This window comes from Hemiscyllium ocellatum, chromosome 19 (genome assembly GCF_020745735.1).
Source record: "Hemiscyllium ocellatum isolate sHemOce1 chromosome 19, sHemOce1.pat.X.cur, whole genome shotgun sequence".
NCBI lineage: Eukaryota > Metazoa > Chordata > Chondrichthyes > Orectolobiformes > Hemiscylliidae > Hemiscyllium > Hemiscyllium ocellatum.
The window spans coordinates 62,312,325-62,328,823 of record NC_083419.1 but is presented as its reverse complement, the minus strand read 5'-3'; the positions used below and the strand labels follow the sequence as shown (position 1 = coordinate 62,328,823).

General features: G+C 43.3%; 1 protein-coding gene across 2 annotated transcripts in view; it reads left to right on the top strand.

Moving 5' to 3' along the window:
- The window catches only part of LOC132825007 (DENN domain-containing protein 5B-like), a 299,001-nt gene that overhangs the window by 111,254 nt on the left and 171,248 nt on the right, over nucleotides 1-16,499 (top strand). Inside the window, exons 2-3 of one of the 2 annotated variants that reach the window (XM_060839997.1) lie at nucleotides 9,564-9,635; nucleotides 11,652-11,761. In XM_060839997.1, coding sequence (XP_060695980.1) covers nucleotides 9,564-9,635; nucleotides 11,652-11,761 — 182 coding nt within the window. The remainder of the gene's footprint in view (nucleotides 1-9,563; nucleotides 9,636-11,651; nucleotides 11,762-16,499) is intronic. The other variant, XM_060839998.1, reaches the window with a different exon arrangement.

Sequence of the window (16,499 nt, the reverse complement as noted above, 5' to 3'; positions counted from 1 at the left end):
CAGAGAGTTGGGGTGGACTTGTTGGGCCAAATGGCCTGTTTCCACACTGTGGGGATTCTGTGATACTATGAAAAGCTGTTGACAAAGTCTCGCCTTACACTCAGCAGAGTGCTAAGACGGTGATCAATCTCAACACTTTATTCTATAGGAAAAAAGTGACAGAAATGATGACTGAATGGTCCCATTCTGTGCTGTAACTTTTCAATCGTACTAGAGTCCTGCATGGTTGGTGCGTTGATTCTGATTGGCCAAGGCATTGCTCCAAAGAATGCAAAAGAGATCTGTGGATAATTCAGAAATGGCCCAAAGCTTTGAACGTGTTCCTTTTGTTTGCAAAGGGTGGATCCCTGTATGCGAACCTATGAATTTCTTCTTATTGACATCAGACTAATCAGAGTCAGCTTGCCACCCAATTGGCCACTTTTTCTCCTGTCGTATAAATTGTTGTGATTATTTGAAATCTTGCACTCTTGTAATCTGTCCTGATGAGTGTAAGACAAAAAGACTCAGCATCGTGTTCGCCTTCTTCAGCAAGAATTTACTGTATCACCAAGTGAGTAATAAATGAAAGGGAGTCAGACTATAGACCAAAGACAGGTCATTGCGGTTGAGGTGCAGGGCATTTATAGTCTCTCTGAATGGCAGAGCAAAGCTGAAACAGTCTGCCAGCTTTTCTGCTACATTGATTGTTGTAACATAACTGTGTTCTCCTTTCTGCTATATTCTCCAATTATAGCATTACTTTCCCAGGTCAGAAACCAGAAGCTTGAAATGGAAAGAATTACCGGGATGGAAAGTCCCAGCCAAAGATATTTGAAATCAGCCAAACCAGAGCAAACATCAAATCAGATTAGCTCTGGTGATAATCAGGTTTCTGAGATTAATCCTTGCTGATTAAAAGAAGTATTAGGGCTCTCTTGCAGCTGAGTAGAAGTGGGAGGCCGAGGTTCAAGTCCCAGCTGCGTCAGAGGTGAGTGATAACATCACCGAAGAGGTTGATTGGAAAAATAGGTTAATAATATAAGAAAAAATGGAAGGAATACTCGGCCCCTCTTGTGGTACAGTGGTAGTATTCCCAAGATGTCCAGGTTCAAGTCCCAACTGCTTCCGAATACATAATAACATCTCTGAACAAGTTGTTTAGAAAAACTAGGTTAAATTTTTTTAAAAATGAAAGGAATATGAGGGCCTTCTAGTGGCACAGTGGTAGCATCCCTAACCCTGGACTGAGAGGCCTGGGTTCAGAGATATGTGATAAGAGCTCTGAATAGGTCGATTAGAAAAGTAGGTTAAATAACAAAGAAAAGGAATATTAGGTCCTCTTGTGGTGCAGTAATAGTGTCTTCACCTCTGGACTGCAAGGCCTGGTTTCAAGTCCCCCCAGCTGCGGAGTTGTGTAATAACACCTGTGATAAGATTGATTAAAAAAAGGTTTTAAGAAAACCTGAAAACGAATATTGTGCTGAACCTGAAAACCCCCCCTCCCCTCCCCTCCCAGATATTAGCCTGGTTCCCTTCAATTAGGGAAGATGGGGACTGCAGATGCTGGAATTCAGAGTGGAGAGTGTGGTGCTGGAAAAGTACAGCAGGTCAGGCAGCATCTGAGGAGGAGAAGAATCATTCCTGATAAAGGCCTTTTGCCCAAAACATCAATTCTCCTGCTCCTCGGATGCTGCCTGACCTGCTGTGCTTTTCCAACACCACACTTGACCCATCAATTAACCTGACAGTGCCCACTAACTAATTTGCTTTAGCTTCTGTGAATGTGTGAGTTGAAGGAGGATCTTAAAATTAAACTGTTTTATGCAGGCATTTTTTAATAGCTTTCTAATATTATTTATTTTTATTCGCCAAGGAGCTGACTTGTGTATTTAACAAATATTTCTGTATGGTTCTTTAGCATTTTATGTTATTTACAGTCTGAGTTACTCACTGATTGGACTAGAAAATCTGATTGAAATATACCTATTTTTAGTGATATTTTGAGTCGGATTAGTCAAACTGCACCAGCTTAAAGGAATACTTCCTTGTTACAAAGCGAGGCTGTCTCAAAGGCTCAAGTAAGGCAGTTTCTGATGGCTTGTACATTTGGTGAAGAGAGAATGAGGTTGAGCAAGATCTTGACCAAGCTAACACTTCTGTGAACTAACACAATAAGCATCCAGATCACCGATTGTTGGGCCAAATGCCTCTCAATTTGTCTCTGAAAGCTTCAGTAGAAAATCTGAGTGCCTTAAGGATGGCACATTACAATTGTTCAGTGAAGAATAGTTTGGAAAACAATTTTGGTTGCAGGATTTGTGATCGATTCTCACAGTTGAGTGAAATTTTTTTAATACCAAAGGAGGAGAAAACCTTCAAAGGTCAGGCGTTTTAATCTGACCTAATATTCATAAGCAATATTTCCATCGAACACAAGCACCACATAGCAAGGGGCAGGAATAAAAGAATATTAACCACATACACACAAAACATAAGACGTGACGGAGTAACAAAACAAGTGGCTAATAGGATACAAGTTGAATCTCGCTTATTGGAGGCAAGCCTGAGATATCTCTCTATCCACGATGAAATGTGCGTTGAATTTTGTGTGCTGTTGCCTATGTAGCAACAGTTTATTTAAAACCCACACATTGTCACTGAAGAGTTGCGATTTAACAACTTATTAACATTAAGTCCGTTCCCTGAATAGTGTATCATAACATGCAAATTAAAATAACACACACACACATAGTGTGTTGCTTTCAACTCAAAAGAATAAGTCACAGCCATTCTCTGGTTCATTTCTCTGGGCAATGCCCTGATCAATTGGAGTCAACTTGCCTCGTTTTCAATTTAGACAAGGCCTTGGAGTTAACTGTCAGTCATCATTAACTGGTACTCTCTCTATGGTAATGTCTCGATCCACTAGAATTTACTTGCTAACGCTTTATTCTCATACAGTATAAACATCAATTTAATTAATTTGGGTTTTCCTGTGAATTGGCCTGGTGAGCGTATGGCATAAAACTTCAGTAACATGTATCTTTTTTCAGCAAAACTCCAGTTCGGTAATACCAAGTGACTAAAAGAACTGGTTGTGAGAGAAAACGAAAGTCAAAATAATGGGGAAACTCTCGATTCGTTTCTTGATGACATGGAGCGAAGTAGTAACATCTTAAGGAGTAATTGTGCAGGGGTTCCAATGCTCTGGTTTCTGCCAGTAAGCGCCCAAAATGCTAAGGACTAATAAAGTCAAAACCTATTCCCTCCTATAAATTTTTTGTGTTGGTTCTTGCAATGCAACCAGATAATCGCCCAGGAATGCACGTAGCTGCAGGCATTGCATAGCACGTGAGCCAGAAATCTGAAATAGATTCTGTGGTTTCATATCCACAGTGTGTGCTGTGAGTGTGTGTTTCCCATGGTCTTATCATGTGATGAGGATTAATTGTACAATATTAACACATACAATTACACCTGATTCTAACCTTGACCGTGCTTCCACAATAACTTCAGCATTAGATTGAAGCAGTTCAAGAGTGATTGGGGAGTACCTATGCACACAATGGGGATGTGGAAAACTGGAGCTGATTTGATTTGATTTATTCATTGTCACGTGTATCTTGTTACAAAACACAGTGAAAGGTGTTGTACAGTGTCGCCATGCTCCAGCGCCGTCTTCAAACACAGAAAAATAAACTAAAACATAGAGTGTGAAAGTAGACAAATAAAGAAATAAAGAAAAAGTGTTCAGCTTTACAGTTCTTCTTGTTAAGTACTCCACCAGATGACCAGGCATGGGTCCCTTTCACTGCACCAATGCCATTGGGACAAAAGTCGCCACTCTTTGGTGCCATCTTGACTCACTGATGTCCTCACCACTATGAGTCCTGACTGGACCTCGCCAATGCAGACGCCACTGGGCACCACACTGGCTGAAGCTCTACTCTGCCATTGCCATCTGTCTGCATCGGGTCCACCTCGCCGATTCAGCCATTCTCGACGGCTCTCGAACTGAGCCCAAACTCTCCTCCGCCTCCATGAATCTGCAGTGGACCAGATGCCACTGGGAGCCCAAAATCAACACAGCCGTCACGAGTCAGCGCTGGGCCCAGTCGGGTCCACACTGTCTCCATTCGCCGCCGATGCTGTTGCGGCAACTGAGCCCTTCAGCAAGACCTAAGTAAAATAAAAGAGAAAATCAATGAGGAAAGAAAGAACAACGGGGGAGAACGAAAAGGAATGAAAAGTGGATCTTGAAGAAGATGAGTGCCGGACCCTGAGGCCGTACTCCAACTTACAGGAACTCTTACCCTTACACAGCCATCGAGGCAATGTTAAATCCGATTAGAGTTAGACCTTAGCTGTGTCAGGGTCAGAAGGAACCAAAATAGATAAATGGATTTACGATATTGATGTTATGTTTTGATATTGATTACCTGACTTCACGCCTGAATGATCAATTTTCAAATTCTGTTCCCTTGTTCCTGATTCCTTCACAAGAGGGAATTGTCTTGCAAATCATTTTAATTTTAAACACTTCAATTAGGTCAGTCTTTTTCCCTTTTTTATAAAGGGAATAAAAGTCCACATAACATATTATGTCACACTTTAACCCTTTAAGTCCTAGTCTGATGTTGGTCAGTGTTTCATTGAACTCCATTCCATGGCTAATATTTCCTTTCTGTAGCATGCCACCCTGAACTGGTCACAGATGGCTTGATACAAAGGCTGCAAGCAGGCAAATTTCCAGCTGAAAGTGAGAGTGATAAGTGTTTCCCATCATTCCCTCCCTCGACCTAGGTATTTGATGGTGAGACACACTCGAAGAAGCCAAATGGGAATGGTTGAGAGGAGATTGGTCCGAGCTATTTAGCATCGTGAGGGGCCTGCATAGAGAGAAACTGTTCCCTTTGGCAGAAGTGTTCACAACCAGAGTGCATTGATTTAACGAGTGTGGCAAAAATGGCATGAACACTTTGAGGGGAGGAGATGGCTTCGTGGTATTATCACTGGACTGTTTATCCAGAGACCCAGATAATGTTCTGGGAATGTGGATTTGAATCCAACCACACCAGATGATGGGAATTGATCACAATAAAAAAAAATCTGGAATTAAGAATCTGACAACGACCGTGAATCCATTGTTGAGTGTTGGAAAACCAACCTCGTTCACTGATCCCCTTTCGGGAATGGAAGTCTGCCATCCTATGTGACTCCGGACTCTCAGCAATGTGGTTGACTCTTAACTGCTGTATGGGTAATTAGGGACCCCAATAAATGCTGGCCAGCCATGCCCTTAACCTGTGAATGAGTGGAAAAAAAAGTCAGAACGTGGTTAGAATCTGTCATGCACTGTCTGAGAGTAAGATGGAAGTGGATTTAATCATGGTTCTCAAGGGAATTGGATTAATATCTGTGTACATGGGACAAACTGAATGAGTATGCTGAAAACCAGCACAGATTTGACAGGCCGATTGGCATTGTATTGATAATAGCTGTAACCATGATACGATTCTGCTATTTTAAATAACATCTGATTGTCCAAACGAGACAAATATTAGAATTGGCAGCACTGAAGGGCATTGTAGTAGTAAACTCCAAATCACAAATGAAGCTCACAAAATGGTGCGGAGGAGTCATTTTGAAAAGGCTGGGGAGGTAGATGATCCACCTCCGTCCCCAGTGCACCCACCGGTCATGGAAGGTCTGACAGTGTGTACCACATGTTCCCTCTAAGATGTGGGCTTAACCGTAGAAGACAGAAGTGTAGTCAAATAGCATGGCTCATTGCCTGGACCTGTCCATACACTCTCTAAATCTGTGTCAGCCTGGACGCCGACACAATGTTGGAGCCGGTTGCTGTACCTTTTAACTCACGGGAACATATGCCTGGCAATGTTGAGAATTGATAATTTCTTGCAGTTGTGTCCAGTTGAATTGTTCCTGGTGCTACACAGAGTTTTAGGCACCAACATAGATTTTGTATTTTTCTGAATAAGATGAAAGATCAAGTAATAAATGGACTGAGAAGTAAATCTGGAAATAGTGATTAAATTGTGGGTTTGAACAGTCTGCAGCTAAAAGGAGAAGGTTGAGAGATGTACATAGTTTCCCGGTTTTGTGGCACTGGGATAGAACGAGCTTGACGGTGAGATCATTGCAATGGTCTGAACAGAGGCATTCATTGGGTTTTGTCAAAAGTCGGCTGCTGTTGTTGATTGGCAGAGCTGTCTCCTAGCAACTAAAGATTTCAGGTACATTGGGAGGAAGGAAGAGTGTTATTGGCTTGCTAAGAGAAACAAGAAGTGTGTGGGGAAAAGAGAAGCCAGGAATCATTTCTCAGTTGGAGTTTGCAGTCATTTGAAGATACGTGGTTAGAAAACAAAACTCCTTATTTCTGACTGATCTTCATTACTGGCAAAGCTCAAAGAGGAGATGGACTGCAGTTCCCTTATAATAACATTGTTAAAAATGACACAACACCAGTTATAGTCCAACAGATTTAATTGGAAGCACACTAGCTTTCGGAGCAACGCTCCTTCATCAGGTGATTGTGGAGGGCTCGATCGTAACACAGAATTTATAGCCAACATTTGCAGTGTGATGTAACTGAAATTATACATTGAAAAATTGATTGTCTGTTAAGCCTTTCATCTGTTAGAATACAGTGATAGTTTCACTTCTTTCATGTGTAAATCACAAAACCCTTTTTTTAAAAGTTGCATTCTCAGGTTAGCTGTTAACAATGGTGATAGCTAGACAATATGTTGAAGGTGTTAGCCCCCTGTGTTCTCTGTCTATGACCTGATGTTTAGATTGATTCTAATCTAAAAAGTGAGATAAGAGTTTTACATAAATTCATGCAGTTTTTGAGCTCAGAGTTCTACATGAATGTATGGAGTTTTTCAGCAAAGTGCAATGTAACTCTGCAAGTGTGTGTGTGTGTGTGTGTGTGGTGCAATGGTAATGTGACATGAACCCAAGGTCCCGACTGATGAATCTGGTATTTATATATTTCCTGACTGTTTGAGCATACATGTCAAGCCCAGGGCAGCGGGCTGATTCATGCCAGATTCATCAGCCGTACCCACAAGGTAGAGCAAAACATCACCCATTCACAACGCAATGCCATCCAGGCTCTCAAAACCAATCACACCATTGTCATCAAACCAGCAGAGTTACATTGCACTTTGCTGAAAAACTCCATACATTCATGTAGAACTCTGAGCTCAAAAACTGCATGAATTTATGTAAAACTCTTATCTCACTTTTTAGATTAGAATCAATCTAAACATCAGGTCATAGACAGAGAACATAGGGGGCTAACATCTTCAACATATTGTCTATTTATCACCATTGTTAGCAGCTAACCTGAGAATGCAACTTTAAAAAAAAGGGTTTTGTGATTTACGCATGAAAGAAGTGAAACTATCACTGTATTCTAACAGATGAAAGGCTTAACAGACAATCAATTTTTCAATGTATAATTTCAGTTACATCACACTGCAAATGTTTGCTATCAATTCTGTTACGATCGAGCCCTCCACAATCACCTGATGAAGGAGCGTCGCTCCGAAAGCTAGTGTGCTTCCAATTAAACCTGTTGGACTATAACCTGGTGTTATGTGATTTTTAACTTTGTACACCCCAGTCCAACACCGGCATCTCCAAATCATGTTAACATTGATCACAATCTCTGAGTAACCCATCTCCTTTTAATCAGACATCTTGTCAGTTTGATTTTGAATTACTCAATTGTACCTCCCACCTGTTTTGAAATGTGAGTGATTGGATCCATTTATCAATGGGTGGGGGAGTAGTAATCTTGATCAGACCCTGTTAGAATGTAGAATCATGGAATCCTGTGCAGTGTGGAAGCAGGCCATTCAATCCATCGAGTCCACATTGATCCTTTGAACAGCATCTCACCTACCCTGCCCCCCCCCCCCCGTAACCCAGCGTTTCCCATGGCCAATCCACCTAACCTGCAGATAGAGTCATAGAGATATACAACACAGAAACAGATCATTTGGTCTAACTTGTCCATGTGACCAGATATCCTAACCTAATCTAGTCCTATTTGCCACTACTTCACCCTTATCTCTCTAAACCTTCCCTATTCATGTACTCATCCAGATGACTTAAACATGTTGTAATTGTAGCAGCCTCCATCACTTCCTCCGGCAGCTCATTCCATTCTGACACCATCCTCTATGTGAATAAGGTGCCCCTTAGGTCCCTTTTAAATTTTAACCCTCTCACCCTAAACCTATCCTGTCTAGTTCTGGACTCCCCCTTGATGCATCACAGTTGGCAACACAATTGTGCAGCTAGTTGGCTTAGCTTGTTTTGGCATCCAGGTTAATCGATCAGGAGCCATGAAGATGGTTACAGTTTAAAAATGAACCCATATTGCACCCCACCCTCACCCTCACCACCAGCTGAAGCTGGCACCAGGATTGACAATTGATTGGGGATCTTTACATGTAGAGTTAGATTTGTACCAGATGTTGGTGATGGTCTTCTCTTCTGAGATACTCGTTGTTTTCCTTTTCTGTGGTGGTGGTGGTAGTCACCCAGAACTTGTTTCTACTGTACTCCCTTCAGGATAACTGGTAGGGACAGCTAAATAGAGACTTCTGACCCTCTGTGCTCGGGAGAGGGCTGCCATGTCTCACTGCATGTCTTTTAACCCTGCTGACCTGCCTTGTGACTATTGGCACTACTCAAAGGAACGTTTGAAGTGGTGGGGGTAGGGAGGAGACTGTGACTCATCTGCTGCAACGTGTCTTTGTTAAGAAGGTCTGGAGAGACATGTAGTGGTTTTTGTCAAGGTTCATCCCAAGCAGCTCCGTGACACAGGACTCTGTGCTGTATGGGCTGTTCTCCATGATGCACACCGAGACAAACATCGACTGTGCCTGGAGGACCATCAACTCGGTGAAAGATGTTCTTTGGTCTGCCAGAAACATGTTGGTCTTCCAGGGCAAGGAGTTAAGCTCGGCCGAATGCTGCAAACTGGCATGTTCGAAGCTTCAGGACTACGTGCTAATGGACACGCTAAAGCTTGGGGCAAGCTGCCGTCAAGGCACAGTGGAGAAAGACCACTGCTGAAGTAAAATGAGGGTCTGTTCAATGATCAGACCCTCTCATTGCCTCAATGTATGTAAATAGCGTCCTGCATGAGTAAGAAATGCCTTTGGTGTCTGCAACTGCAGGTAATGTCAAATTCCCGTGTTGGTATGTAAAAACTGGACAGAACTGATTTAGTATCGATAAATGTAGATTTTTTTACTGGTAAAGCAATAACAAAAAAGCACTGCTTAAAAGAATGGTAGTGGAAGGCACTTATTAATCCTTAAACCAGATGTTGGGATGGGAGAGAATTCTGATGGAGTAATGAGCTGAGCTGCTGTCTTTGTGTTGTGCATTTTATTGTGTGTTTAAAACGGTCTGTGTATACTTGTTGTGTCTTTCTTAACAGTTTAATGTTCCTAACCACCTTTCGAAGCAATTTTTTTTTCACATTTGCATTTATTTTCACCCACCGTTTTGTCTCTTTTATTTGTGTTGTATAGCACTATGCCAGTGGCTAGAAGCAAAGCGATATAGCAGGAGACAAGACACTCCATGTCCAAACAAAGCTTCAGGTAAACAGTGGAAAACATGCAAGATCTCTCTCACCTTTCTGTTTGCTCTGCGAGTGCATCACCCTCTGCTTTCCTGAATTCTGGAAATTCTGCTGTCATCCCAGCTGACCCATCATTCCAGCCTGAGCAGGATTCTGGGTTTTATTGGGATGCAGCTGCTGCAGTTGATTGGCAGCGACTGTGGAATGTTTTTCTCTCGCTCAACTAGGCTAGCACTGTCTTCCAAACTAATGATCCTTCACTTATCCATTCCAGCTTCCCTTCAAATAATCCTCAACAAACCACGGAGACCTTTGCTGGCTTGAGTAAAATTTGGGGGTTGACGTCTTGTATTAGTTTACTGGTGTTGGTGATGGGCCTCTCTTCAGAGACACTCGTTGTTTTCCTTTTCTGTGGTGGTGGTGGTGGTGGTGGTGGTGGTGGTGGTGACCCAGAACTCCTTTCAGGATAACTGGCAGGGATAGCTAAACAGAGACCTCTGACCCTCTGGGCTCGAGAGAGGGCTGCCATGTCTCATTGCATGACTTCTAACCCTGCTGACTTGCCTTGTTTTACTATTAATTTAAACAAATTAGGCTGTTCCTGCCAATCATTAATTCTAACTCATAATATCCTGAAAAGATTTAAAAATGGGTAAGAAACACAATAAAATTGAAGCTCCTTTCAACTGTTGGCTTAAGTATTTCTATTTACAAGTGTTCATATTGTGATTAATGCCTTTCCTAAATTTGCAGTGATGTTGAAATAATCTGTGCCTGTTTTTGACCAGTTTGGGGATGTTTAATGTTTTTTTTTCTCCCCTTCTCTGCCTGGGTCATTGATGTATGATTTTTAGAGCTTATTATACATATTTCTGATTCTTTATCGTCCAAGTTGCCACTGGTTTCGATGTGAGAAATTTAGCTATGACGGGCCTCACCTGCAGCTTGCGATTGTCACCCAGCTTCCATCAGGATACATTTTTTCAGTGTGTCGAACAGGAACCCAATCCCATTATCTGTTTGCTCCCCTCCTTCCCCCCTCAGGACCCAAGAACCACTTGCAGTAACTAAGCCTGAGAGCGGTCTGTGAGAAGTTGGACTGCACAATTCAGTTTGACGCCTGATATGCTGGAATATTCTTGCAAGGATGGCCGTCTGTAAGGGTCCCTTCAATATAGAATTTGGCAGCACAGAAATAGGCCATTCAGCTCCACTGTTCAATGGTGGTGTTCATGCCCCAAATGAATCTCCTCATCTCACTCTATTAACATGTCCTTCTATTCCTTTCTCCCATCTGTGTTTTTCTAGGTTCCCGTAGACGCACTCACACTGTCCATCTCCAATACTCCTTCAGTTAGCAAACTCTGCATTAACACCAGCCTCTGCGCTCGAGTGTTTACACTAAATTCCCCTTTGGATTTATTCATGATTATCTTGTACCTCTGGCCCACAGTCTAGATCTCCCCAGTCATGAAAGCACCTTGTCTGTGTTAACCCTTCCAAATTCGTAAAAGACCTCAATCGCATCTCTTCAGTGGAGGATCCTAATCTCTTCTGATGATATCTCAGTTCTGGTATCAGCCTTGCATTTTTATTATGCAACATTCCCAGTACCGTTCTGTAACATGGAGACAAGAACTGTATCATAAGTGTTGGGAACCGAGTTGATATATTATCATTTCCCATTCCTTGAGTTTGGCTGGTACTGCTTGGGGAGGAAGAAGTAGCAACACCTTATTAAGGGTCGGTTCTGGTGAGTGTGGTGAAATTAGGCACTATCCTGCGCTATTTAGCAGGAGGTGATGTGGTGTCTGCAAATCCTGAGACCTTTCTGAGTGCTGTTGCATGGATTTTTTAAATCTTTATAAAAGCCAGATGTTGGTAATGCAAGTTTTTGAAAGATATTCTCTCAATGAGGTAAGTTGCTAAACTATCTTTTCAACGTTCACTATCTTTCGACAATGAGTTGGAGAGCCATTTGTTGAAGTTCCATGGTCGTAACTACATGATTTAATTCTCTCTTTTCATCTCTTAGGAGAAAACTTTGATCAAAGCCCATTGAGGAGAACGTTCAAGTCCAAAGTTTTAGCTCACTATCCCCAGAATGTTGAATACAACCCTTTCGATCAAGATGCAGTCAATATGGTGAGTAGTGAATTGTAAAGACCTTTTTATTATTAGCCATACAGTGAATGGATCCAGACCCATATATGAACCTCTTGGTTTTTCTAAAGCTCCAGAGTAAATAATTGGTATGCTCACCTCTATCCATTGCAGACATGCAGCAAGGGCTATGACCTTTTCATCTCATTTTTACCCTAGTCAAGATTTACTCCTCAACTTAAAATAGACCCCCTGGCCGTCTATCTTATTGTTAGTTGCAAGAATATGCTGCATGCAAATTGGCAACTGTTTTTCCAACAGTGACAACACTTCACCAACTAAGTCATTGGCTACAAATTGCTTTGGGTCATCCTGTGGTTGTGAAAGGCATTATACAAAAGAAGAGTTGGGAAGTGTGGTACTGGAAAAGCACAGCAGGTCAGACCACATCCAAGGAGCAGAAGAATCAACATTTCGGGCATAAGCCCTTCATCAGAACTGTCGGGAAGGCATGCAGGAGGATGGGGGTGTGGCTGGGAGGAAGGTAGCTGGGAAAGTAATAGATAGATGCAGGTGGAGGGTAATGCCACAGAGGGTGGTCTGTTTGAGGTAATTTACAGGACAGGAGAGGGTTGATTTCTGGATGCCTGCCTCAGAGACTCCCTTTACCTACCATTCCAGAACCACATCTTGGTGAGGTTATTGTGGGGGGATGCAGGTCTAACTCAGAATTAGTTACTGTTCAAGTCAAGTTTGACTGTCAAGTGTGAGCCCTTGTGAACCCTAGCTTCTCCCAGCAGGGCAAAGGTAACTAATGATTAGATTACCTCCAGTGTAGAACTAGGCCCTTCAGCCCAACAAGTCCACAGCGACCCTCTGAAGAGTAACCCACCCAGACCCATGAACACTACTAATGCACCTAGCACTATGGTGTAATTCAGTACGGCCAATTCACCTGGCCTGCACATCTTTGGACTATGGGAGGAATCCGGAGCACCCGGAGGAATCCATGCAGACACGAGGGCAATGTGCAAACTCCACACAGACAGCTGCCCGAGGCTGGAATCAAACCTTGGTCCCTGGTGCTGTGAGGCAGCAGTGCTAACCACTGAGCCACCGTGCCGCCCATGTAGAGCACAATTGAATTTCTTTCTCACCTTAATACTTTGTTGTGTGCAATCTGCTAACCCTGAGGTAAATCTGGAATAGAAAAAGCCCTTGGATAGTTATTTCACCCCGATATCTGGATTCATTAGTTGTTCCAGTGTTAGCTAATTCATGGGAGTTACTTTGGCATTTTGGCAATTGTTGAGGACCGTTTTAAAAAAAAATGCTTTAAATTTGTTTTGGGCTTGCGGATCTCATTGGTACTCATTGTCCACCCCCTCAATGTACTTCAGGAGATCTTGTACAGCTGACACTGTGACGATCCTGTCCCAGTGTATTTCAATGGGGAAATGCAGGGTTTTGACTCTGCAACAATACAGCAAGCAATATGATCACATTGGGCGGGGTAGCATCAGTTTTGTGTGCGCTGTGGAGATCAGGACTTTGTCGGATTTATATGTACTTAATACGCCCTTTGGGGACTACGTTGCATAAGTGCAATAAGCACATTTTGTCGGGCCTCAGACCTTCATGAGTGAGTACACCTGCTTCCTCTGAAAGCTGAAGTAGCATTTCTTGTGCCCAACCACAGACTGTGTGTCATTGGTAGAGTGGGTGAAACCAAAATACCATGAATATTAACCCCTTCAGAGTCATTATCTTGTATAAGACACCTCCATATAATTGATCCAGCCTGTGTGTCATTGCTGGATACAGTCTTGGTTAGAATGTTGGATGTTTCCAACAAAAGTGCTTGTTTCTTGCCACTGATACTTTTCTGAAGCACAGATAGTGCCCTCTCTAAAACATACAGGTGAATTCATCTCAAAATGAAGGAAGGCCCTCTCCCCCCCCAATTTAAAGGGATCATCTGCGGTTAGTTGCAGGTTGCTATGATCTCTTACATGTTTATACTTCCCAGAGCTCTTCCAATCTGTAGTCGAAGGAATGGTGTGCCAGGAGCTAAAGGATTCCTTGCTGGTTCCTCAGCTTGTGCACAAGCCAGTTACTCCCAGACGTTGGTGCACTCATGAGTACGGTGGCTCAGGGGTTAGCATTGCTGCCTCACTGCGCCAGGGACCCGGAATTCCAGCCTCGGGTGACTGTCTGTGTGGAGTTTACACATTCTCCCATGTCCGTGTGGGTTTCCTGCAGGTACTCCGGTTTCCTCCGACAATTCAAAGACGGATATCAAACCTACAGCTCAGTGAGCAAACCTACACCCTAAACCTCAACCTGAGCTACAAACCTTCACAAACCTTGCAATCCAAAGATGTGCAGGTCAGGCGAATTGGTCGTGCTAAATTGTCCATAGTGTTAGGTGCATTAGTCAGGGGTAAATGTGGGGGATGGGTCTGGGTGGGTTACTCTTCAGAGGATCGGAGTTGACTTGTTGGGCCAAATTTCACACTGTAGGGAATCTAACCTAATCATGAATGGTGCAGGATTGGGAGAAGCAGTGGTGGTCTTTCCCTAAGGAAATTAGAGAGACTGAAGGGTTCAGGTATGTAGTTCATTGAAAGTTGCACTACAGGTAGGCAGGGTGGTTAAGAAGGCAAAAGTGGGTACTGCAGATACTGAAGATTAGAGTGGTGCTGGAAAAGCACAGCAGGTCAGGCAGCATCCGAGGAGCAGGAAAATCGACGTTTTGAGCAGAAGCCCTTCATCAGGAAGGGGGGTTAAGAAAACAAGATATTCTTTACTTCATTTCACAGACCATTGTGTCCAGGAGTTGGGACATCGTGTTGAGGTTGTTAAGGATGTTGATGAGACCACTTTTGGAGTACAGTTCTGTTTGTCCTGCTATAGGATAGATATTATTAAATTGGAGAGGGTACAGAAAGATTTACCAGAATGTTAGTGGGACCGTAGGGTTTGGGTTAAAAGGAACATAGGAGATTGAGGGGTGAGCTTACAGAGGCTTGTAAATCAACAGGGACATAGAAAAAGTGAATGGCAAAGGCCTTTTCCTTAGGATACAGGCATTCAAAACTAGAGGCCATAATTTTAAGTTGAGAGGAGGAAGAGTTAAAAGGGATCTGCAGAACAACGTTTTTACACAGAAGGTGGTTCATCTGTGGAATGAACAGCCAGTGGAAGTGGTAGATGCAGGTACAGATACAACATTTTAAAGGCATTTGAATAGATACATGAATAAGAAAGGTCTAGAAATATATGGGGAGAAAGTGAGGTCTGCAGATGCTGGAGATCAGAGCTGAAAATGTGTTGCTGGAAAAGCGCAGCAGGTCAGACAGCATCCAAGGAACAGGAGATTCGACGTTTCGGGCATAAGCCCATCTTCAGGAATGAAGGGCTGATGCCCGAAACGTCGATTCTCCTGCTCCTTGGATACTGCCTGACCTGCTGCGCTTTTCCAGCAACACATTTTCAGCTAGAAATATATGGGCCAAACGGAACTAGTTTAGTTTGGGAAACTTGGTCAGCATGGGCAGGTTGGACTGAAGCATCTGTTTCTGTGCTGTATGACACTATGACTCTCAACGCTGGACTAGTCTACGCCGCTCCCCATGAAAAGCAGGTCGGTGAAGTTCTCTGTCGAATGAGAGCTCACTTGATTGAATTCTCTAAGTAAAATCAGCAGGTGAACTGGGCCCTCAACCCTATTTGGCTTGAAAGCTGCTCAAGACTGCAGTTGATTGCACACGCATTGCACATCCAACACTCCCATGTCCCTGAATCAAACAGGTTTCCATTCCCTTAATGTCTGGCTGGTGTGTGACCAAAGGAAGAGAGTGATGAAGGTTCAGGTCCAAATTCCTGGTAGCTGTCATATTGTCTTCATACTGCTGTGTCATCTCTATTAGCAACAAAGATTACCATGCACACATCTACATGTACATATGCATGTGCACACACGAACACACAAAACACCACCCATACACACATGAACACACAGACAAAACACCACCCCACATAGACACACAAACACCACACACACATACAAACACAACACACACACACACAAACACACCCTGCCATACACACACACACATGAACACACAGAAACACACACACACAAAACACCACCCCACAAACTCACTCATCACACCCAGACACACAAATACCACACACTGACACACACAAACACCACACCCATGCATGCACTCACACAAAAACACCACACACATGCATGCACTCACACAAAAACACCACACACAGATGTACATGCACCACACACACGCATACAAACAGCACACACATGCACGCATTCACACAAAAGCAACACACACACAAAAACATCACGCACGTGCATGCTCTCACAAAAACACCACACACACACACAAACACCACACACATGCATGCACTCACACAAAAACACCACTCAGATGTACATGCACCACACACACGGCAACACCACACACATGCACGCACTCACACACAAACACCACACAGTCATGCACACACACCGCACACGCAAACATCACACACGTGCACAGTCACAGAGACGCACACGCAACACACACACATACACAAACACGAACACACAGAAACACGCACAAAACACCACCCCACACACAAACTCACTCACCACACCCAGATGCACACACGCGCACAAACACAACACGCACGCACAAACATACCTCTCACACATACGCGCGCGCACACACCTCCCACATATACGCATACGCACACACACACTCACACATACACG